Genomic DNA, 18,271 nt, shown 5'->3' on the forward strand with positions numbered 1-18,271 from the left:
GCGGGCGCTCCTGGCACCTTTTGTAATTTTCTTGTACATCTAAAGTTATTCGAAATAAAAAAGTTTATTAGCCAAAAAAGAAAGAAAGGAAAAATCAGCAGAGGATCTGCAACAATTCAGGAACTGTGCCGGTTCAAAAGCTCCAAAGACCAGGTGCATCCTGTGTGCCAGGCACTGTCCCCGCTGATGTATACTAATTCATGTCACCCTTACAGCACTCTGGGAGGCCCAACCTCCCAGGATCTGGACTTTGAGATGAGGCTGTGGTTTAGACACTGTTCTAGAGTGTCTGCCCAGGGTTCCTGTGCTGTATGCTTGGACCCCAGTGTTGAGGAAGTGGAGCCTTTAAGAGGAGGAGCTTAGCAGGAGGTAATTAGGTTCTGGGGGCATCACCTCCAGAAGAGACTGAGGCAGACCCCAGTTGGTTCCTGAGAGATTGAGTTGTCTAAGAATAGCAAGCCCCGGCCCCTGAGTCCCTCTTGCCTCCCGTCACGGGGGGATCTCACAGTTTACATGCACACCCACCATGGGGATGCCATCTGCCAGGAGGCCCCCCCACCCCTTGGCCATGCTGAGAACTGTGAGACAGGATGGGTGCGGTGGCACCCGCCTATAATCCCAGCGGAGGCTGGGGCAGGAGGATCGTGAGTTCAAAGCCAGCCTCAGCAACTTAGCGAGGCCCTAAGCAACTCAGTGAGACCCGGTCTCTAAATAAAATACAGAATCGGGCTGGGGAGGTGGCTCTGTGGCTGAGTGCCTGAGTTCAGTCCCCAGTACCCACCATCTCCCCAAACAAAAAAGAACTTCGAGAGAAATACCTCTCTTTTCTTTACGAAGAACCTAGCCTGAGGCGTTTTTTATGGCAGCAGAAAATGGACTGATACGGATAAGGAATCAGAAGCTAAGGAAGTCACAGAGAGGGGCTGGGAAGGTCGCTCAGCAGTAGAGCATGTGCTTGGCATGCATAAGGTCCCGTGTTCAGTCCTCACCCCTCCCAAAAAGTCACAGGGAGGTTAAACCTGTTGTTCAGGGTGGCACTGAAAGGAGCAGATCAAAATTTGGACCCAAGCAGCCTGTTCTGTTGGACTCTTTAACAGCCGCCTATAAATCCACAGATATTTATTGAGCAACTACTATTCCCCTTCAGGTGCTAGAGAAACTGAACTCTTACAGGCCTCTCAAGGGTTTTAATTCAGGAAATTAGTTATATAGACGATGGAGGAAATAAGAAACTAAACCAAGGATGGAAAAGAAAATCAGAATGGCAATAACAAAGGAGAACGTCTGTACCCCTAGGAAGAAAGAAGAGGTCAAATACACAGAGCCTAACATTGGGACTACGGTGAGACTTGAAGCCCCAGCAGAGACGCAGCCACAGTCAGAGCGCAGGAGGCACAAGAAGCAGAAAATACACCGGCTTCTCCTTTGTCCCACCCTCCTGCCCTCCACGAGCGCCTCCCATTGGCTGATCCTTCCTGGAAGGCAGAGAGTACGGGAGTGTGGGTAATGTAGTTTCCAGCCTTGTAGGACAGGGGTGGGAAAATGAAAGAGCAGGTGGTAGATGGGCAGCCCTCCTCCTATGTCCTGTGCTGGACACTTTTTTTCTATAGCAGCAGATAGAGCAGGAGAAAATTCCGCCGTCAAGCAGCTTGCACTTACTTGAGTGTGTGCGTGCATGTGTGTGCATGTGGGTGGCTAGAAGGGAAACAGTTTTTTATTTCCATTTTACAAATGACAGAAGTAAAGTGATCCTCTGGGGAACCTACAAAGAAGAAGGAGCAGATCCAGGACTTGAACATTCATCAAGGCTCAATCTTGTGGAGTTCTTATGAGGATTCGTGAGAAATTGGCTGCAAAGCATTTAGAACAGGACATAGCTCAGGGAAGGTGTGCAATAAATGGTAGCTGTTATTTATTGTTGTTGTCGTTGCCACCACTGTTGTGACGCTAAAGGAGATTTTCACATCACATAGTCACAGTACTCTGTGTATGTTGGGGGCAGCAGCATTTTAGGGGAGAGCTGTTTTAGACCCTTGCCTATTGCTGTAACAAAATACCTGAGGCTGGATAATGTATGAAGAAGAGAGGCCCATTGAGCTCACAGGTCTAGAGGCTAGAAGTGCAAGATCGAGTCAGTGTGTTGGCTTGGCCTCTGGTGAGAGCCTCGTGTTGAGGCATCACAGAGTGGAAGAGGATCACCGTGGTGAGACAGGAAGTCCCAGCCACTCAGGGGTTAGGCTGCTATTTTTATAACAACCCATTCTCATGGGAATTAACTCAGTCCACGAGACATGATGGCCTCAATGACCCGGTACCTCCCCCAGGCCCCACATTTAAAGGTTCCACCACCTCCCACCAGCACCAGACCAGGGACCAAGCTTCCACCCCCACAGGCGACACTTTCCCATCATACCCAGGCTGCTGCAGGGCCCAGCCCAAGTCTAGGAGCTCCTGCCTGCTGAGGCCCGAGCAGGTTCCTCCATGATGGGGGAGAGGCAGGTGTCCTGGACAGTACAGCACAGACAGGACATGCTGTCTGGGGACAGGAGAGGGGAGGCCATGGGGCAGGACTAGCATCTGAGCTTTGTACTGGCTGAGGGCCGCAGGGGGGTCTGAGATGGGGAGACACATCAAAAGGCAGTTCTGGGGCTGGTGTTCCTTCCACCTCCCACCCTCCTTCCGCAAACCTCTGGCCTCTGCCTTCACATCCACCAGGCGCCTGTCTCAATACGTTCACTCATACAAGTCCCCGTCATTGTCCAACCCTTTGACGAGGGGAGGGCGGAGGACAGCACGTTCAGAAGACCTGGGGTGATGAAGAGCTTGGGGGAGCCGGGCACTGTAATCCCAGCTGCCCAGGAGGCTGAAGCAGGAGGATGGCAACTTTGAGGCCGCTTGGGCATTTCATGAGACCCTCTCTCAAAATAAAATCAAAAGGACTGGGGATGCCGCTCAGTGGTAGAGCGCCCTTGGTTCAGTCCCTAATATCATGGAAAAGCAAAGTGTGAGGGTTTGCTGAAGAACTGAAAGGAGGCGCGTGAGACCTGGGGGCCCTGGTGAGTGTCAGATTCCTCCCAGAAGGGTCTCCCCAAAAGAGGGGCACTTGACTACTGGGGTGCAGGTGGATTGTGCACTTCCTCAAAGCAAGCTTGTTTGATGACTGGTGGTGTCAGGATTTGCAGTCCTAATGCAGATCTCTTAAGCTGTCTTATAGACCGGGCCACACGCACACCGGTGGCTTGTCTTTGTCAATTCTCTGACTCTCTCTCCACCCTGCGGTGCTGGGGGTGGAACCCAGGGTCTTGCACGTACTGGACAAGTGCTCTACCACTGGGCCACACCAGCCCCAGCCCCAGCCCTGCCTTTACAAACTCTTGAACAGGGCGGCCGTCTGTGTGCTGAGGACTCCAGGCGGGAGAGTCAGGCAAACAGGCAAACGCAGAGTTGTGTCTCTTTCCATTTTCCCCCAGAAAACCTATTTCATTTATTTTATTTTTCATTTATATGATGCCACAGCCTTGAAGCATCTTTGAATATAAGGAGTGGCCTCAACTGGGGCTGGTGGCCGGGGAGCATGTTAGAGTCTTCTGCTTGCGTGGCTTGGAGGGTGTATTGTCCAAGTTCTTTTTTTTTTAATATATTTTTAGTTGCTGATGGACCTTTATTTATTTGTATGTGGTGCTGAGAATCGAACCCAGTGCCTCACCCAGGCTAGGCGAGCGCTCTGCCCCTGAGCCCCAGCCCAGCCCGTGTCCAGGTTCTCTAGAGGACAGAACCAACACGATGCACATAGAGTGATGAAAGAGGCTTCACTAGATCCGCTCACTCGAGCCGAGGCTGGCTGGTCCCTCTGTGGCCATCGCAGGCTGGAGGGTCAGAGGAACCCGCTGCTCTGTCCAAAGAGCTCAGAACAAGAGGGGTCACTGAGGCAGCCCTGTCCAGAGCTGAAGGCCTGGGAGGCCCCTGGAGAGGCACAGGTGTGAGCCCACATTCACAGAGGCCAGAGTCGGGTGTTCACCGACTGTAACAGGCCAGAAAGGAGATGGCCCCAGTTCCAGAGGAGCACAGCCAGCTCCTTCCTCCTCTTTCCCTTTGGGCCAGCTGAGTGGACGGCGCCACCCACATTCAGGGCGGGTCACTCAGTTCACTGACCCAAATACCAATGGCCTCTGACACCTCCTTCCCAGACACGTCCAGAGTGGGCTTTTAGTATTTTCCTAGGCAGCTCTCGATCCAGCCAGATGACAATCAAGATTAGCCATCGCAAAGGGAAGTGAAGGGAGGAGAGAAGAAGGGATGTGGGATAGGAAAGATGATAGAATAAAACAGAAATTATTACTTTATGTATATATGTGACTACATGACCAACATGATTCTGCAACATGTACACTCAGAAAAATGAGAAATTATATCCCATATATGTATGATATATCAAAAATGCATTCTACTGCCAAGTATAACTAATTAAAACAAATTAAATTTTTTTTAAAGAAAGTGAAAAAAAAAAAAAATAAAATAAAATAAAATAAAATACATATAGAGGTTAAAAAAAAAAAAAAAAAAAAAAAAAAAAGTTAACCCATCTACAATTTTAATCTATGTTGTGGTATGACAAAATTTAATTGTTTTTTGTTTATTATATATTGCTAGTATGTTCTTTCAATATCTTTATTCACTAACTTCCCTTTTATTATTCTGTGAATTATTTTTTCATATATAGAATTCTTGTACAAAATAGGCTTGAACTTCTGTTATTTTGTTCTAATATCTCTGTCCATTCATACACAATTTACATCAGGTTGCACCCCATTTCTTTGCTTATGGGGACCAAAAATGAATAAAAGTTACTTACTTAGAAGATACACTGTCTCTTCTACAAAGTTTCTCTGCTGACAGATCTCAAGAGCCTTCAATTAAAGCAGAGTAAAAATGTCACTATGGGGCTAGCAGACAAAAATAAATATTGATAGTCACTTATAAACTTGAAAGAATTTTTCCACTGCTTTTCTTTGCAACAAAATAAACAAAATACAAATCTCCTAAAAAAAAAAAAAAAAAAAAAAAAAAAAAAAAAAAAAAAAAAAGATTAGCCATCGCAGTCTGGGTCTGTGGCTCCGTGGTGGAGGCTGTCCCGGCACGTGGGGGGCCCTGGGTTCCATCCTCAGCACCACCTAAAAAGAATTCAGTAAAATAAAGGCATCTGTCTGTCCCCAACTAAAAAAAAAAAAAAAAAAAAAAAAACAATTATAAAAAAGATTGGCCATCGCAGAGGGTTAGCGGTTGTCTTGTGCTGCTGCCCTGGAGGCCTCTCAAGATGGGTTAATGAGGATAAGTGAATGAACGGACAAATGGCTGGGCGAGTGTGTGTGGGTGTGCAAATAGATGAACGCGTGAATCAGTGAACTCGTGCACGCACAGGTCCCCTGCCCCTGCCCTGCCACCGGGTTCTCGCAGGCAAAGCCCCGGCAGCTCAGGCCCAGGGAGGCCGTGACTCGGGCCGCCAGCCTGGCGCAGGAGAGCTGATATCTTCTTTAAGGCCTGTCAAGCTTATCACTCAGGGGGGGTTTGCCCAACACCTTGAGGCTTGACAAGGGCAGCCTGCTATTATCTCAAGCCCTCCAAAGGGACGTGGCCCCGTCACGGCTCAGTCGCAGCAGACAGGCATGTCCCTGATCATTCATCACGGCCCCTCTGCCATCCTGGCAGGCAGGGAGCAGCCAGGGCTGCTGCTGAGCTTGCCTGGCGCCTGTCTGCCGCCTCATCTCAGATGGTTCTTCCCTGCGAGGGACGCAGGCCAGTTGGTGGCAGAAGGAGAAATTCATGGTGGATCGGAGAAGATATTTGCTCTCTGTCCTCCAGGGTCTCTCGATGTCTACTCATTCAACAAACATCCGTGGTGCTGGCTTTTGGGGACTGAGTGATTAATGATTTGCAAAGCAGACAAAACTCCCCACCCTCATGCCATCTCCTGTCCAGGGACAGAGGCATGCCTGGGTCACACTAATGAGGCCTTAGTGGCCATTGTGACTCGGGCTTACAGGAGAATTGGAGGGAGGTGCAGCAAGTGGGGGGACTGACTGTGAAGTCAGACCTGGGCCTGAATCCTGGCCCAAGACTAATGAACTTGACCTCTCTCTACCCTGGTGTCTTCACCCCTAAAGGGGGAAAATGACAGCAACTGCTTCACAATGTCCTTGTGAGGATTAAATCAGTCCATTCACACAAGGTGCTGGAGGAAACGTCTGGTTCACAGCGAGAGCTGTGGCTTAGATACTGTTGGTGCGCCCAAAGGTTCCTGTGTGGGGGCTGGGCCTTCAGTGTGGGAGGAGTTTGGGGAGCGTGCACCTTTAAGAGGCGGGGTCTAGTGGGAGGAGCTTAGGTCCGTTGGGGGTCGGGTGGGACCCCAGGCTCTCTCCCTCCTCCTGCACCTGCTCGCAGCGCAGCGCTGTGATGGATACCATCTGCCTCGGGGCCCTCACCAGAGCAGGGCTGATGCGGTCACCGTGCCCTTGACCCTTCAGAACTGGAAGCTAAATAAACATCTCTCTTCAACAGTCGTCTGCCTCAGGTATTTTGTTAAGTGAACGAATACAATCAGAAACAGGGGCATTAGGAAGTGGGCACAGGCTGCCTGGAGAGATGGTAACCCATGGCGGGAAGAGCGGAGAACCTGGCTGGATGCTTCAGCCCCAGGGGTGGAGAGGGTTATTTTGGCCCTGAGACGGGGCACAAGTGTCGGTGGAAGAGGGTCAGACTGTGCAGAGGCCCCAGAGGAGAGAAGCGCGGTCCATTCCAGGCAGGAACCGCAACTAGGAAGAGGGGTCGGGGCGGGGCGAGCCGTCAAGATGCCTGTCCAGATGGGCCCGCCCCCTCCCCCGCCCCTGCCAGGTTACAGCACTTGTTCTGGGTCGGGACATGGGCTGGACCACCCGGGTTCGGGATGGAGCTGTGTCTCCTCTCTCCCACCCCCTTGATTCCATAAGGTCCCTGAAATCAGCCTTTGGAGAGTTCCGAGGATAGCAATAAAAATAATAGCAGTGGCCGGGCAGGGGGGCTCACGCCTGTCATCCCAGCGGCTCTGGAGGCTGAGGCAGGAGGATCGTGAGTTCAAAGCCAACCCCAGCAAAGGCCAGGAGCTAAGCAACTCAGTGAGACCCTGTCTCTAAATAAAAAAAAATTTTAAAAAAGGGCCGGGGATGTGGCTCAGTGGTTAAGCGCTCCTGAGTTCCATCCCTGGTATCTAAATAAATGAATAGCAGAGGGTCTAGGAGTGGAGCTCAGTGATAGAGCACTTGCCTACCAGGCACCAGGCCCCGGGTTTGATCCCCAGCACTGCAAAAAATAATGATAATACTAGTCACAAGCACTTATGTAGCACTTCCTATATGATGATGTTTGTTCTAATTGTTTGTGTATTATTAACTCATGGCATCCTCCAGCAGCCTTGTGAGGTAGGGATAACTAACACGTACATTTCACAGATGAGGGAACTGAGGCACAGAGAGGTTCCACGATTTATCCACACCACACAGTCCAGGAATGGTCAAGCCACGACCCCAGGAGCCTGGCTATCTTCCATCATTCAAGTGGGAGTAATAAACGTCTAGGGGAAACAATGGTTTCTATCGTAAGGATGTTGTCTGGAAAGATTACGGGTGACATCACACAGAATCCTTTTTGGGAGGACCGTGGGAGAAATCCCTGCCTGTTCTCAGTACCCAAAATAGTTGAGCCTTCTCCTGAGCATCTGGTGTACTTTTGTTTCAGGACACTGGGAACCGCAGAAATGACCAGCGTTCTCTTTTCGAGTTGGCTGCTAAGGAGCTTGGAGCCAAATTTATGGCCTGACCATATGCTGATGGGTTGGGTTCTTCAGGGATGAGTTTTTTCTTAGTCTCATTTCTGGCTCTGTCTTATGTCCCTACTTTTGTTTTCCTCCCCTTACTCCCCTGGGGGAAAAAAAAAAAAAAACAGGCTTTAAAAGAATCCTAACAAGAACCATGGGTACCCACCCTGCAGGCCCTGGGTTCCACCCCCTTCCAAAATACATGTTCACTTTGAAGATTTGAGAAAGGAGATAGAGATGATGATAAAAATTCCTGTGAATCCCAATTTTTAAGGACTGCATAATATTCCACCCTGTGGGTGCATCTTAAATTTTTAAATCCTTTCCTCTGTTGTCAGTAATTGGAGGAAACAATTCTAGTCCTCCAGATCCAAAGAAGCACTTTAGTTAGCATCCTCAGAGCGGTCCAGTACCCCTGTGATTTCCATGGGCTGGATTCCTTGCCTTGGATTGGCTGAGTAAAAAGCAAGTACAGAAATCTCAAAGCCTGAGCTGTGGGTTGGCGGAACGGCCCTCCAGGAGTGCCTAATCCCTGCTCTCTCGCATTTAATTGGAGCTATCATGTGGTATTTTACATATCCTTGTAACCCACTTAGATGCTTTTCTGGAACAAGGCAGGATACAAATAAATATATAAGCCCCAAGTCACATCTGCTTCCTGATTAAATTATCCAGTCTCAAACACCATGATATCTTCATTTTATTAAAGCCTTGCTCTCTTCCTGTTGGCTAATCCCTAGCAGCCAATGCTCAGTGAGGGTCTGTCCCCAGGATGCTGGAATGATCCCTTCACCCTGGCAAACACTTAATTCTTTTTTTTTTTTTTAAGTGCTGGGAATTGAACCTGGGGCCTCATGCAGGAGGGGCGAGCGCACTCCCGCTGAGCCACACCCCAGCCCACCACCGGGGAAGGTTCCGAGCTCAGATACAGACAGCAGAGCTGCAGAGATGATGATCCCCGGCCCAGCCAGCCTTGAGGAAAACTTCCCTGTGTGTCTCCTGCTCAGTTCACCCTGGACCAGGGACGGAGCCTGGTGCTTAATCGGGGCAGCAGCCTCAGTGAAGTATTGGAACAATCCGAGCCAGAAGAGACGATTTGAGGAATTGCTACTTGAGTGCATAGCTTACCCTCTCAGAGCCCATTAGCAGGAATATTAGGCTGGAGGCAGAGCTCGGCAAGAGAGCAGCTGGCTTCTCCCGAGCATTTGCCAACCCGAGGTGAGGCCGGCTGCCCCACTGGAGATTTCTGTACCCAGAGAACTCACGGATTGTCACACCCGCCACCATGAGCATCTCCCTCAGGATAGACCACTTTATCTCTCCAGCTGTGACCTCTAAGAGTTCATGACTTTGGTTCTAAGCTAGACCCCGTCTAGGAGAAATGGCATTTGGACTTTCAAACACTCAGCCCTCCAGGACATTCCCATGGCTCCTAGGGACAGGAACTCGACTGCATATCTGAACTTAAACCTGCCGGGCAAAACTCGGGATCTTAGCATGCTGAGACTTGGCAGCCAAACCCCAGGCATTTAATTATACTGCTGCAGAGAACACTCCTGCGAAGTGCGTCCAACGCAGACAATTATTTTAGGAAAGCCACGGAGGCCTTCTCTTCGTGCCACTTAAATCTCGCTTCTCTTTTACAATTCAATATTTCATATGTTGAGAGAAAATGCCTTGTTTGCTTCAAAGGACATGTTAGGAAATGTAGGAAGGAGATGTTAATTATGTTGAGCTGGGCTGCTTTGTTTCTGCACAAATGAGAATCTTTGGGGGGGGTTCTGACTTAATTGCTTGGGGATTGGAGCCAGGGGAGGATGTGCAGGGACGCTTGGGCTCCTGTTCATTGTTTTGCTTTGCGTTGTCTTTAAAGAATTGGATTTGTCTTGAAAAGAGATGAAACTAATGCTGCATTCTTCTAGAACAAAGGGAAAGCCTTGCTGGGGTCATCCTTCTTGTCTTGGGCTTCAGAGGGGAGGACTGGGTACAGACGCAGTCAGCCCTCTCTATCCCTGGGTTCTCCCTCCGCCAATTCTATCATCCGCAGATTGAAAATATTGGAGAGCAACTGCTCTGCACCGGACATGCACAGACTTTTCCTTCTTATTGTCCCCTAAACAGTACCGGGTAACGACTATTTCAAAGCATTTATGTTGTATTAGGTATTATAAGTCATCTAGAGAGGATTGAAAGTTTACATGAGGATGTGCAGAGCTTCTGTGTAAATACTGTGACCTTTAAAATGAGGGACTTGAGAATCCTCAGCTCTTGGTATCTGCAGGGGGTCCTGGAACCATCTCTCGCAGATCCCCAGGGATGACTGTGTTTGCCCAGGCGGAGATCCCGGGAGGAACCAGTGGGGACCAGGGAAGGGAGGGAGGAGATGAGGGAGATGCAGGCAGAGCCAGTTAATGAGCAGGTCGCACCCGGGGCCACTGGAGCACAGTGCCTGTGGCTCTCCCTGGAGACTTCATAGGATCTCGAAGTTCTCCCAAGGAAGAGGCACGAGGATTGAATTATCACTAGCACCTTGGAGTCATTGTTGACAATGCTGGGGGGAGGCCCTGCCTGCCTGTCCAGTGCAAAGGCCGAATGCACCCTGACCACCAAAGGAGGCCCTTGGGGCGGTGGGGAAACCTGGGCACTTCCACACTGAGCCAGTGGAGATTTCACCCAGCTCAGACCTGGCGCAAGGAAGGCTGGGAAGAAGAGTTACCCCAACGGAGGGCATGTGGTCACCTAAAGAAGGGGTTCCCAGCCGGGAATGTTGGCACACATCTGTAATCCCAGAGGCTCTGGAGGCTGAGGCAGGAGGATCACGAATTCAAAGCCAGCCTCCGCAAAAGCAAGGCACTAAGCAACTCAGTGAGACCCTGTCTCTAAATCAAATACAAAATAGGGCTGGAGATGGGGCTCCGTGGCCGAGTACCCCTGAGTTCAATCCCTAGTACCCCAGCAAAAAAGAAGGGGTCTCCTAATTTCAGCAGAGCATATGTTAAGACACAAATAATGACTCATTACAATCGTTTTGGATGGTGTTTATGAATGGTTTGTTTTCCTTATAAATTAGTGGAGGAGTCAAGCTCATCTGTACAATTATATCATTAGCTCACATTCCAATAAGCTTTTTTAAGAAAAGGCTTTATTGAGTGAGCGGGGGAGGACAAGGTGGGGCAATCGTGGAGTCTCAGCGATTCTTCCTGACTCCCAGGCGGGCTTATCTCAGCTGCAGCTCGTGGGACGGCCTCAGCTGGGGGATCAGGAACTCGGTGGAAATGATCCATTTTTGTGGTGCTTTGTTTCTCTGTAAAACATTTGCGGTTTTATCAGAATTCTCTCGCGCTCATAAGAATGCATTCCAGAGAGGACTGGAATTTTCTGTTTGCCATCTCTATGGCCACTACTCATCATCGCTTGCCTGGATACATGCAGTCACCTCAGCTGAGCCTCCCTCCTTTGTATCCCCGACCCCAGTAACAGCTGGAGGTCACTGTGAGCACCCAAGTCAGGGCGCACCCCTCCTTGACTCAGAACCCTCCATGGCTCCCGCATCATCCAGAGAAGCCAAAATCCTCATGGTTGGCTGCGGCGCTGCGCTGTCCCCAGCCCTCCTCTCCTGGGCGACCCCGAGGATCCCCTGGCTCACTCAGGGTCCTGCCTCAGGTCCTGCCTCAGGCCTTCCTCCTTACTCTCCCCCCTGCCTGGAACACCCCTCCCTACACAGCCCTGTGCTCCTCCCTCTCCTCCTTCAGGTCTTAACTCCAAGGACACCCAACGTTGCAACCTGGGGCCTCCCCCTGCGTCTCCCATCCATCATCCTTGGATCCCTCCTCTCTCTGATACTCATCATTTAAAAATAGTTGATGTTTACTTATTTATGTCCATCCCCCTCTTTAATAAAAGCACCCCAGCTCAGCTCCTGTGTGTGTGCACGAGCACACGTGTTTTGTTCATTCACTGCTGCGTGTGTCTTCGGCATCTGAGGTAGAGATGTCACAGTAGGAACATGCTGATGATTTGTTGAACAAATGAGATCACCGTACCCTATTAAAAATAAAGGGACCCGGGGCTGGAGATGTGGCTCAGCTGTAGTGCGCTCGCCTGGCATGCGTGCGGCCCAGGTTCGATCCTCAGCACCACATACAAACAAAGATGTTGTGTCTGCCGATAACTAAAAAATAAAATATTAAAAATTAAAAAAAAAAAATAAAAAAATAAAGGGACCTGCTTGGGACCAAATCCACTATGTCTGAGGATGTTCCAGGGACCTGACTGGGGGTCTCAGCTCCATCCAGGGAGCTCAGCTGACCCTTGGTGTCTGCTGCACCTTGTGGGTCCACTGAATTGACCAAACACAGATTGAAAATATTTTTTTAAAATTATTCAAAATTTTAAAAATTTAAAAATAGGCTCAGTGGTAGAGCACTTGCCCAGCGTGCATGAGGCCCTGGGTTCAAGCCCCAGCACCACATAAAAAAAACATATAAACAAAATAAAGGTACTGTGTCCATCTACAACTAAAAATATTTTAAAATATATTATTTTGTCCTGAGCATGCACAGACATTTTTCTTGCCATTGTTCCCTAGACAATACCATATAACAACTATGTACCTAGCCTTTGCATTATACTCGGTGTTATAAGGCATCTGGAGATGATTGGAAGTCCACAGGGGGATGTTCTAGGCTCTATTCTATACTCCACCGGTTTCTACAGGCACGTCTGCAGGGCATCCCAGAACAAGTCTTTACAGAGACCAAGAGGAGACTGTACTCACTGCCTTTTAACAGTGTTCCTTAGGCCCCTTCAGATATTATTCAGGATTTGGGGGTGTCCAAAATGTCCCTTTCTCTCTCCCCTTCTTCTAGCTTCCTCAATCCTGAAATTCATTTCAAATGTTGGTTCCTGGGGACGCTTCCTCTAAGACCCCAACCCTGAGGAAGAAAGACCCCTTGCTACTCATTTCTTCAAAACATTCTCTTCAAAGCATCACACGGGGTTCTAGAAGCATCATGAGGATTCCACGTCTGGTGTCTGTCCTCGCTGCTGGCTCTGTGGGCAACGATGGGGGCTCCCTCCTCCCCTCTCCTCCTTGCTCCTTTCCCAGACCCTACGCCTGGCACGGAGGAAGTCTTACTAGATATTTCCTAATAAGTCTGGAAATTTTGGCTTGAGTTCCCTGATGGACCTTAGCACGGCCAAGGCTCTGATAAACCTTACAATAAAAACTTGTTTCGCCCGGCAATGCATGAAATTAACCTCCGAGCGCCCTTTCCCGGTGCACCTGGAAAGATTGCCAGTGTTCCAAGGAGCAGGGTTTGGAAAACAGTCATCACTGATCTCCAACATAAAACGGATCCTTCATTTAAGAGACAGCTGAAGGTGATGTCTTTTATCCAAGAACCTGAAATGTCTCTGTGAGCATTTTTATCTCATTTTGGCTATGATTCTGCCTGGATTTCCCCAGGTGCAGTGGGGTGGGACAGCAAGATTCATGTGTCTGAAGCCCACGCGTCACCCAGGGCTGGGGGAGCAGAGAGGGAGGCCCACACTTGGGGGTTATTACCAGCAGATCTATGTTCTAATGGAGGTTATGGAGGTGGCGTGTGTGTGAGGGAATGCATTCCTGGCTGGGGGAAGAGCTCAAATTCCACAATTCCTTGCTTTGTTCCTTAATCCTGCCCTTCGTGGGTCTTGTCATCTATAAGTGAGGCTCCTTGAGGAATGACTGCGGTCACACTACAGCCCACACTCAATACATGGCCCAGCCCCTTCCAGGCATCCAGCAAAGGGCATCTGTCATTTCCAGGGGTCCCCCTTTTCTCTCCCCCATTGGGCTCCGGCTCTGACCTCAACCTCTGATAGACTCTCTTCCAGAGTCCAGAAGAGGGCTGGCAGCTGTATACCTCGGCCCAGGCCCCTGACGGCAAATGTATCTGCACAGCTGTGATCCCGGCTCAGAGCACCTGCTCCCGAGATGGTCGGAGCCGGGAGCTGCGGCAGCTGATGGAGAAGGTAGGAAACTCCAGGTGCCACTGGGGAAGACGGTGGTGCTGGGGACCGAATCCAGGACCTCACACACGCCAGGCAAATGCTTTACCACCAAGCCACATCCCTCGTCCCGATGGATATTTTAATTCAACGTCTGCTACCGCTTCCTGGGGAGAGAAGCCAAGAGCCTGTAGTCAGGGAGAGGAAAATCCCAGGGGCAGGATCTGAGTCTTATCCGTAAGCCCAGGCCCCCCACTGCACCCGCCCGTACAGCCTTTAGTGCACCTGCTGATGGCGTTCTGGGCCTCTCGGGGACCTCCCCCCACTCCTAGAAGAAATCTCCTGTAAAGATTTCTTCTCCCTCTGATCGTGGTTGATGTTAAGAGGTCCCATCAATCCATCCCCGAGGTATTTCAGTGCCCTTTGGAGACTGATGGCCATTACCCACCTGAACTGCCCATGGGTCACTTGATGCCAGTGGTGGAAGGGACCAGGGCTCTCCCAATGCTCCTTCGGTAGAGGAAGCTGAGGCTTGGCAGAGAGCACTGTGGGCACCAGGGTGTCCTCCACCTGTTGCTCTTCCTACCCCGACACGGGTCTGCCTTCCCCACCTGTTTGAGACGTCCATGTGGTGCCCTCTGATTGTTGATAATGGCTGAATGTCTGTGGCCCCCAGGGGGCTGGTGGGCTGCTGAGTTTCTGAGAACTTCCAGGGGCCCTGTGAGCGGTCACACAGGACAGTCTGCATTCCACCAAGGGACCAGTGGTGTCTGAGTTTACCTTAGCCAGTGGGGTTCAGTTTGGCCATGGGGTTCAGTTCAAGAAGGTGGAATTTACTTTAGGCAGGTGGGGCTCACCTTAAGCAGGTGGGGTTCACTTCAGCCAGGTGGAGGGGGAAGCTGGAGGACCCTCAGGCCAGGTCAGGAGAGGCCAAGGCAAGGGAATTTAAATTTAATCATCCAGCCAAAAGTTTTTATTTAGCATCTACTTTGGGGCCAGAACTGGGCACTGGGGATTTAGTTAGCCGAGGACAAGCTAGACACTGACTCTCCCTCTGAGGATCCCATCTGAGGAGGCAGATGAATAAGAATGTTCCAGATAGCTGGGAAGAAAATCCCTGGGCAAGGGGACTGTGAGCAAGCCAAGAAGGTCAGGGAGACTGCAGGGAAGTGATGCTGAAGTTCACACCTGAGGGATGGGCAGGAGCCAGTCTTGGGAAGATGAGGGGAACAGTGGTGGGATCAGCATGTGCAAAGGCCCTGAGGTGGGGAGGAACTTAGAGCCTCTGACAACCGGAGGTCAGAATGGAATCATCCAGGAGAGGAAGCAGGTAAGGGAGCAGGACCAGCCTTCGCAGGATCTGTAGGGGAGGAAGTTCACCTGATTTCTTTTTGGAAAGCTCTCTCTGGCCGCTGTGGGGTGAACTTATGACAGGGGGTAAGGGTGGAAGCAGGAGAACAGGGAGCAGGTGGGAGGTGGTGGGAGCCAGGGGATGAGGGGGGGCAAGGAGTGGACATGCTATCGGGAGGTTGCTAGGAAGATGGGGGAGAAGGTTGGTTGGGTGTTTGTGTGGCCTCTGGCCCTGCCTGGTCTTTTCTGTGACGTCTCTGGGTTACCGGGTGGGAGGAATTTTGGCCTCCAGAATTGTCCCCACTCCTAGGTGCAGAATGTGTCGCAGTCCATGGAGGTCCTTGAGTTACGGACGTTCCGCGACCTGCAGTACGTCCGCAGCATGGAGACCCTCATGCGCAGCCTGGACGCGAGGCTCCGGGCAGCCGATGGGTCCGTCTCGGCCAAGAGCTTCCAGGTGGGTCCTTCGGGGCTCAGGCCAGATGTGGAGGGAGTGATTGCGATTGGTCTCAGTGGATCCAAGGACAAGGTCATGTCTGGGAAGAAACAAGGGCTGGCTGGGCTCTGGGGTCCAGTATGGGTCAAACGTCAAGGGCCAGGGTACACCAAAGACAACGGGTCTGTGGTGAGGACTGGCGACCCTTCTACCTTGGCGGCAGGAGCTGAAGGACAGGATGACAGAGCTACTGCCCCTGGGCTCGGTCCTGGAGCAGTATAAAGCGGACACGCGGACCATCGTGCGCCTGCGCGAGGAGGTGCGGAATCTCTCGGGCAGCCTGGCCGCCATCCAGGAGGAGATGGGCGCCTACGGGTACGAGGACCTTCAGCAGCGCGTGATGGCTCTGGAGGCCCGGCTCCATGCCTGCGCCCAGAAACTGGGTACGCCTTGACCATTGACCTTGACCCCTGACCTCCATGCCCCCCACCACAATGCCACCTGTGCTCCGCATCTGGGCGCTTTTCAACCTCTAACTTCTAAACCTCAACATTTGATTTCTCTATCCAAGGCCAAACCTGGGCCCAGAAACTGGAAATGATCTTGAATGACCTTGACCCTTGACTTCCCACCCTGCACCCCCAACCGTGCTCTACACTGGGACCAGATTTCTGCCCTTTCTCGCATCCCTGGTCCTTGCCCTTCCCAGTCTGAGCCTTGCCCTCCTCCCTTGGGCTCTTTCCATCCCTACCTCATTCCCTCTGTTCCTGTCCCCAGGCTGCGGGAAGTTGACTGGTGTCAGTAACCCCATCACTGTCCGGGCTATGGGGTCCCGCTTTGGCTCGTGGATGACTGACACGATGGCTCCCAGTGCGGATAGCCGGGTGAGTGACAGTGCCCAACCCAGGGACCAGCTTCTGGGAGGGACATGGTCCATGAATGCCCACAGGTACCCAGGGACTCCACACCAATGACTCTTGTAACCAAAGTGTCCTAAGGGATCCTCAGCAGCTTTAGACCTTCCCTTGACTGTCTAGTGACAAGCAAGTGACCAAGGACCCTCTAGCCCTGTAAATCTAAGATGGTGTCAATGTTATTAGGTGATATAATGTTATGGAGCCACTATTGTATATGTGTCATTAACCAAAATGTCATATGTAGCATGAGACTGTATGGCTACAGTGACCCATGCCTTTCCTGCTCAATGACATTTGGACTTCCAGTGGCCTCCTTGGTCATGACTGCCCATCACTTTGACCCACAAGAACCAGGAACAAACTGCCCCGGGACTATCCTGCACAGTGACCTTCCTAGTGACTGATATAGGTCATTGAACGGCCACTGAGTATCATAGACTACAGGTAGTAATAAGCCTGTGATCACTGGTCCCCCAGGGATCATGGTGGTTCAACCAATTGGTTGGCTTGGAAATCAGGCTTGGATCGCGTTCCCCTCCTGCCATTTCTCAGCTAGGGAATCTTAGGCAGCATTTTTAATGTCTGACTCTGATTTCCTTATCTTCAAAATTATCATGATAATTTCAGAATTAAAGTTCTGAAGATTCTTAGCTCAATACTAAGGGCACTCACAAGTACTAATTAATATGACAACGAGGACAATGAAGACAATGTTGGCGATGAGGAAGACATGCCTAGTTATCTTACTACGGGGGTTACCTATGGGCAATGAATTCAAGGGTCCCCAAGTGACCACTAGCCACCAGTGTCCAGTGATCAGTGAAGTCCCCAGGGAGTGCAGTTTCCCCTATTCCTGTGGGATCAAGCACCACCCACCTAGTGTCTGTTACTCATAGTCACTGGGTCGTGAGTGGTCAGTAGAAAGCCCATGACCCAGTAATGACCATGTAGGTGGCATTGGTCTTTGATGACCATCGTTGAGTCCCGAATGGTTGCTGGGACCCTTGGGTCATTGACGCTGGTCCCTCCAGTGACCAGAGGCTACTCTCATAGGTCTGGTACATGGACGGCTATTACAAGGGCCGGCGGGTGCTAGAGTTCCGCACTCTGGGCGATTTCATCAAAGGCCAGAACTTTATCCAGCACCTGCTGCCCCAGCCATGGGCGGGCACGGGCCACGTGGTGTACAATGGCTCCCTGTTCTATAACAAGTACCAGAGCAACGTGGTGGTCAAGTACCACTTCCGCTCGCGCTCCGTGCTGGTGCAGAGGAGTCTCCCTGGGGCTGGCTACAACAACACCTTCCCCTACTCCTGGGGTGGCTTCTCCGACATGGACTTCATGGTGGACGAGAGCGGGCTCTGGGCCGTGTATACCACCAACCAGAACGCGGGCAACATTGTGGTCAGCCGGCTGGACCCGCACACCCTGGAGGTCATGCGGTCCTGGGACACTGGCTACCCCAAGCGCAGTGCTGGGGAGGCCTTCATGATCTGTGGCGTGCTCTATGTGACCAACTCCCACCTGGCCGGGGCCAAGGTCTACTTCGCCTACTTCACCAACACGTCCAGCTATGAGTACACGGACGTCCCCTTCCACAACCAGTACTCCCACATCTCCATGCTGGATTACAACCCCCGGGAGCGGGCCCTGTACACCTGGAACAATGGCCACCAGGTGCTCTACAATGTCACTCTCTTCCATGTCATCAGCACCGCTGGGGATCCCTAG

At 51.1% G+C, this 18,271-nt stretch overlaps 1 protein-coding gene across 3 annotated transcripts in view; it reads left to right on the plus strand.

The window, feature by feature from the left end:
* Olfm2 (olfactomedin 2) overlaps positions 1-18,271 on the plus strand; it is a 43,994-nt gene extending 25,723 nt beyond the window's left edge. For 2 of the 3 annotated variants that reach the window (XM_026399792.2, XM_026399793.2), the window contains 5 exons: positions 13,712-13,861; positions 15,498-15,644; positions 15,847-16,066; positions 16,401-16,507; positions 17,594-18,271. In XM_026399792.2, the coding sequence (XP_026255577.1) occupies positions 13,712-13,861; positions 15,498-15,644; positions 15,847-16,066; positions 16,401-16,507; positions 17,594-18,271 (1,302 nt within the window). Of the gene's footprint in view, positions 1-12,986; positions 13,001-13,711; positions 13,862-15,497; positions 15,645-15,846; positions 16,067-16,400; positions 16,508-17,593 lie in introns of all 3 variants that reach the window. The other variant, XM_077795788.1, reaches the window with a different exon arrangement.

Source organism: Urocitellus parryii, chromosome 3, assembly GCF_045843805.1.
Source record: "Urocitellus parryii isolate mUroPar1 chromosome 3, mUroPar1.hap1, whole genome shotgun sequence".
Classification (NCBI taxonomy): domain Eukaryota; kingdom Metazoa; phylum Chordata; class Mammalia; order Rodentia; family Sciuridae; genus Urocitellus; species Urocitellus parryii.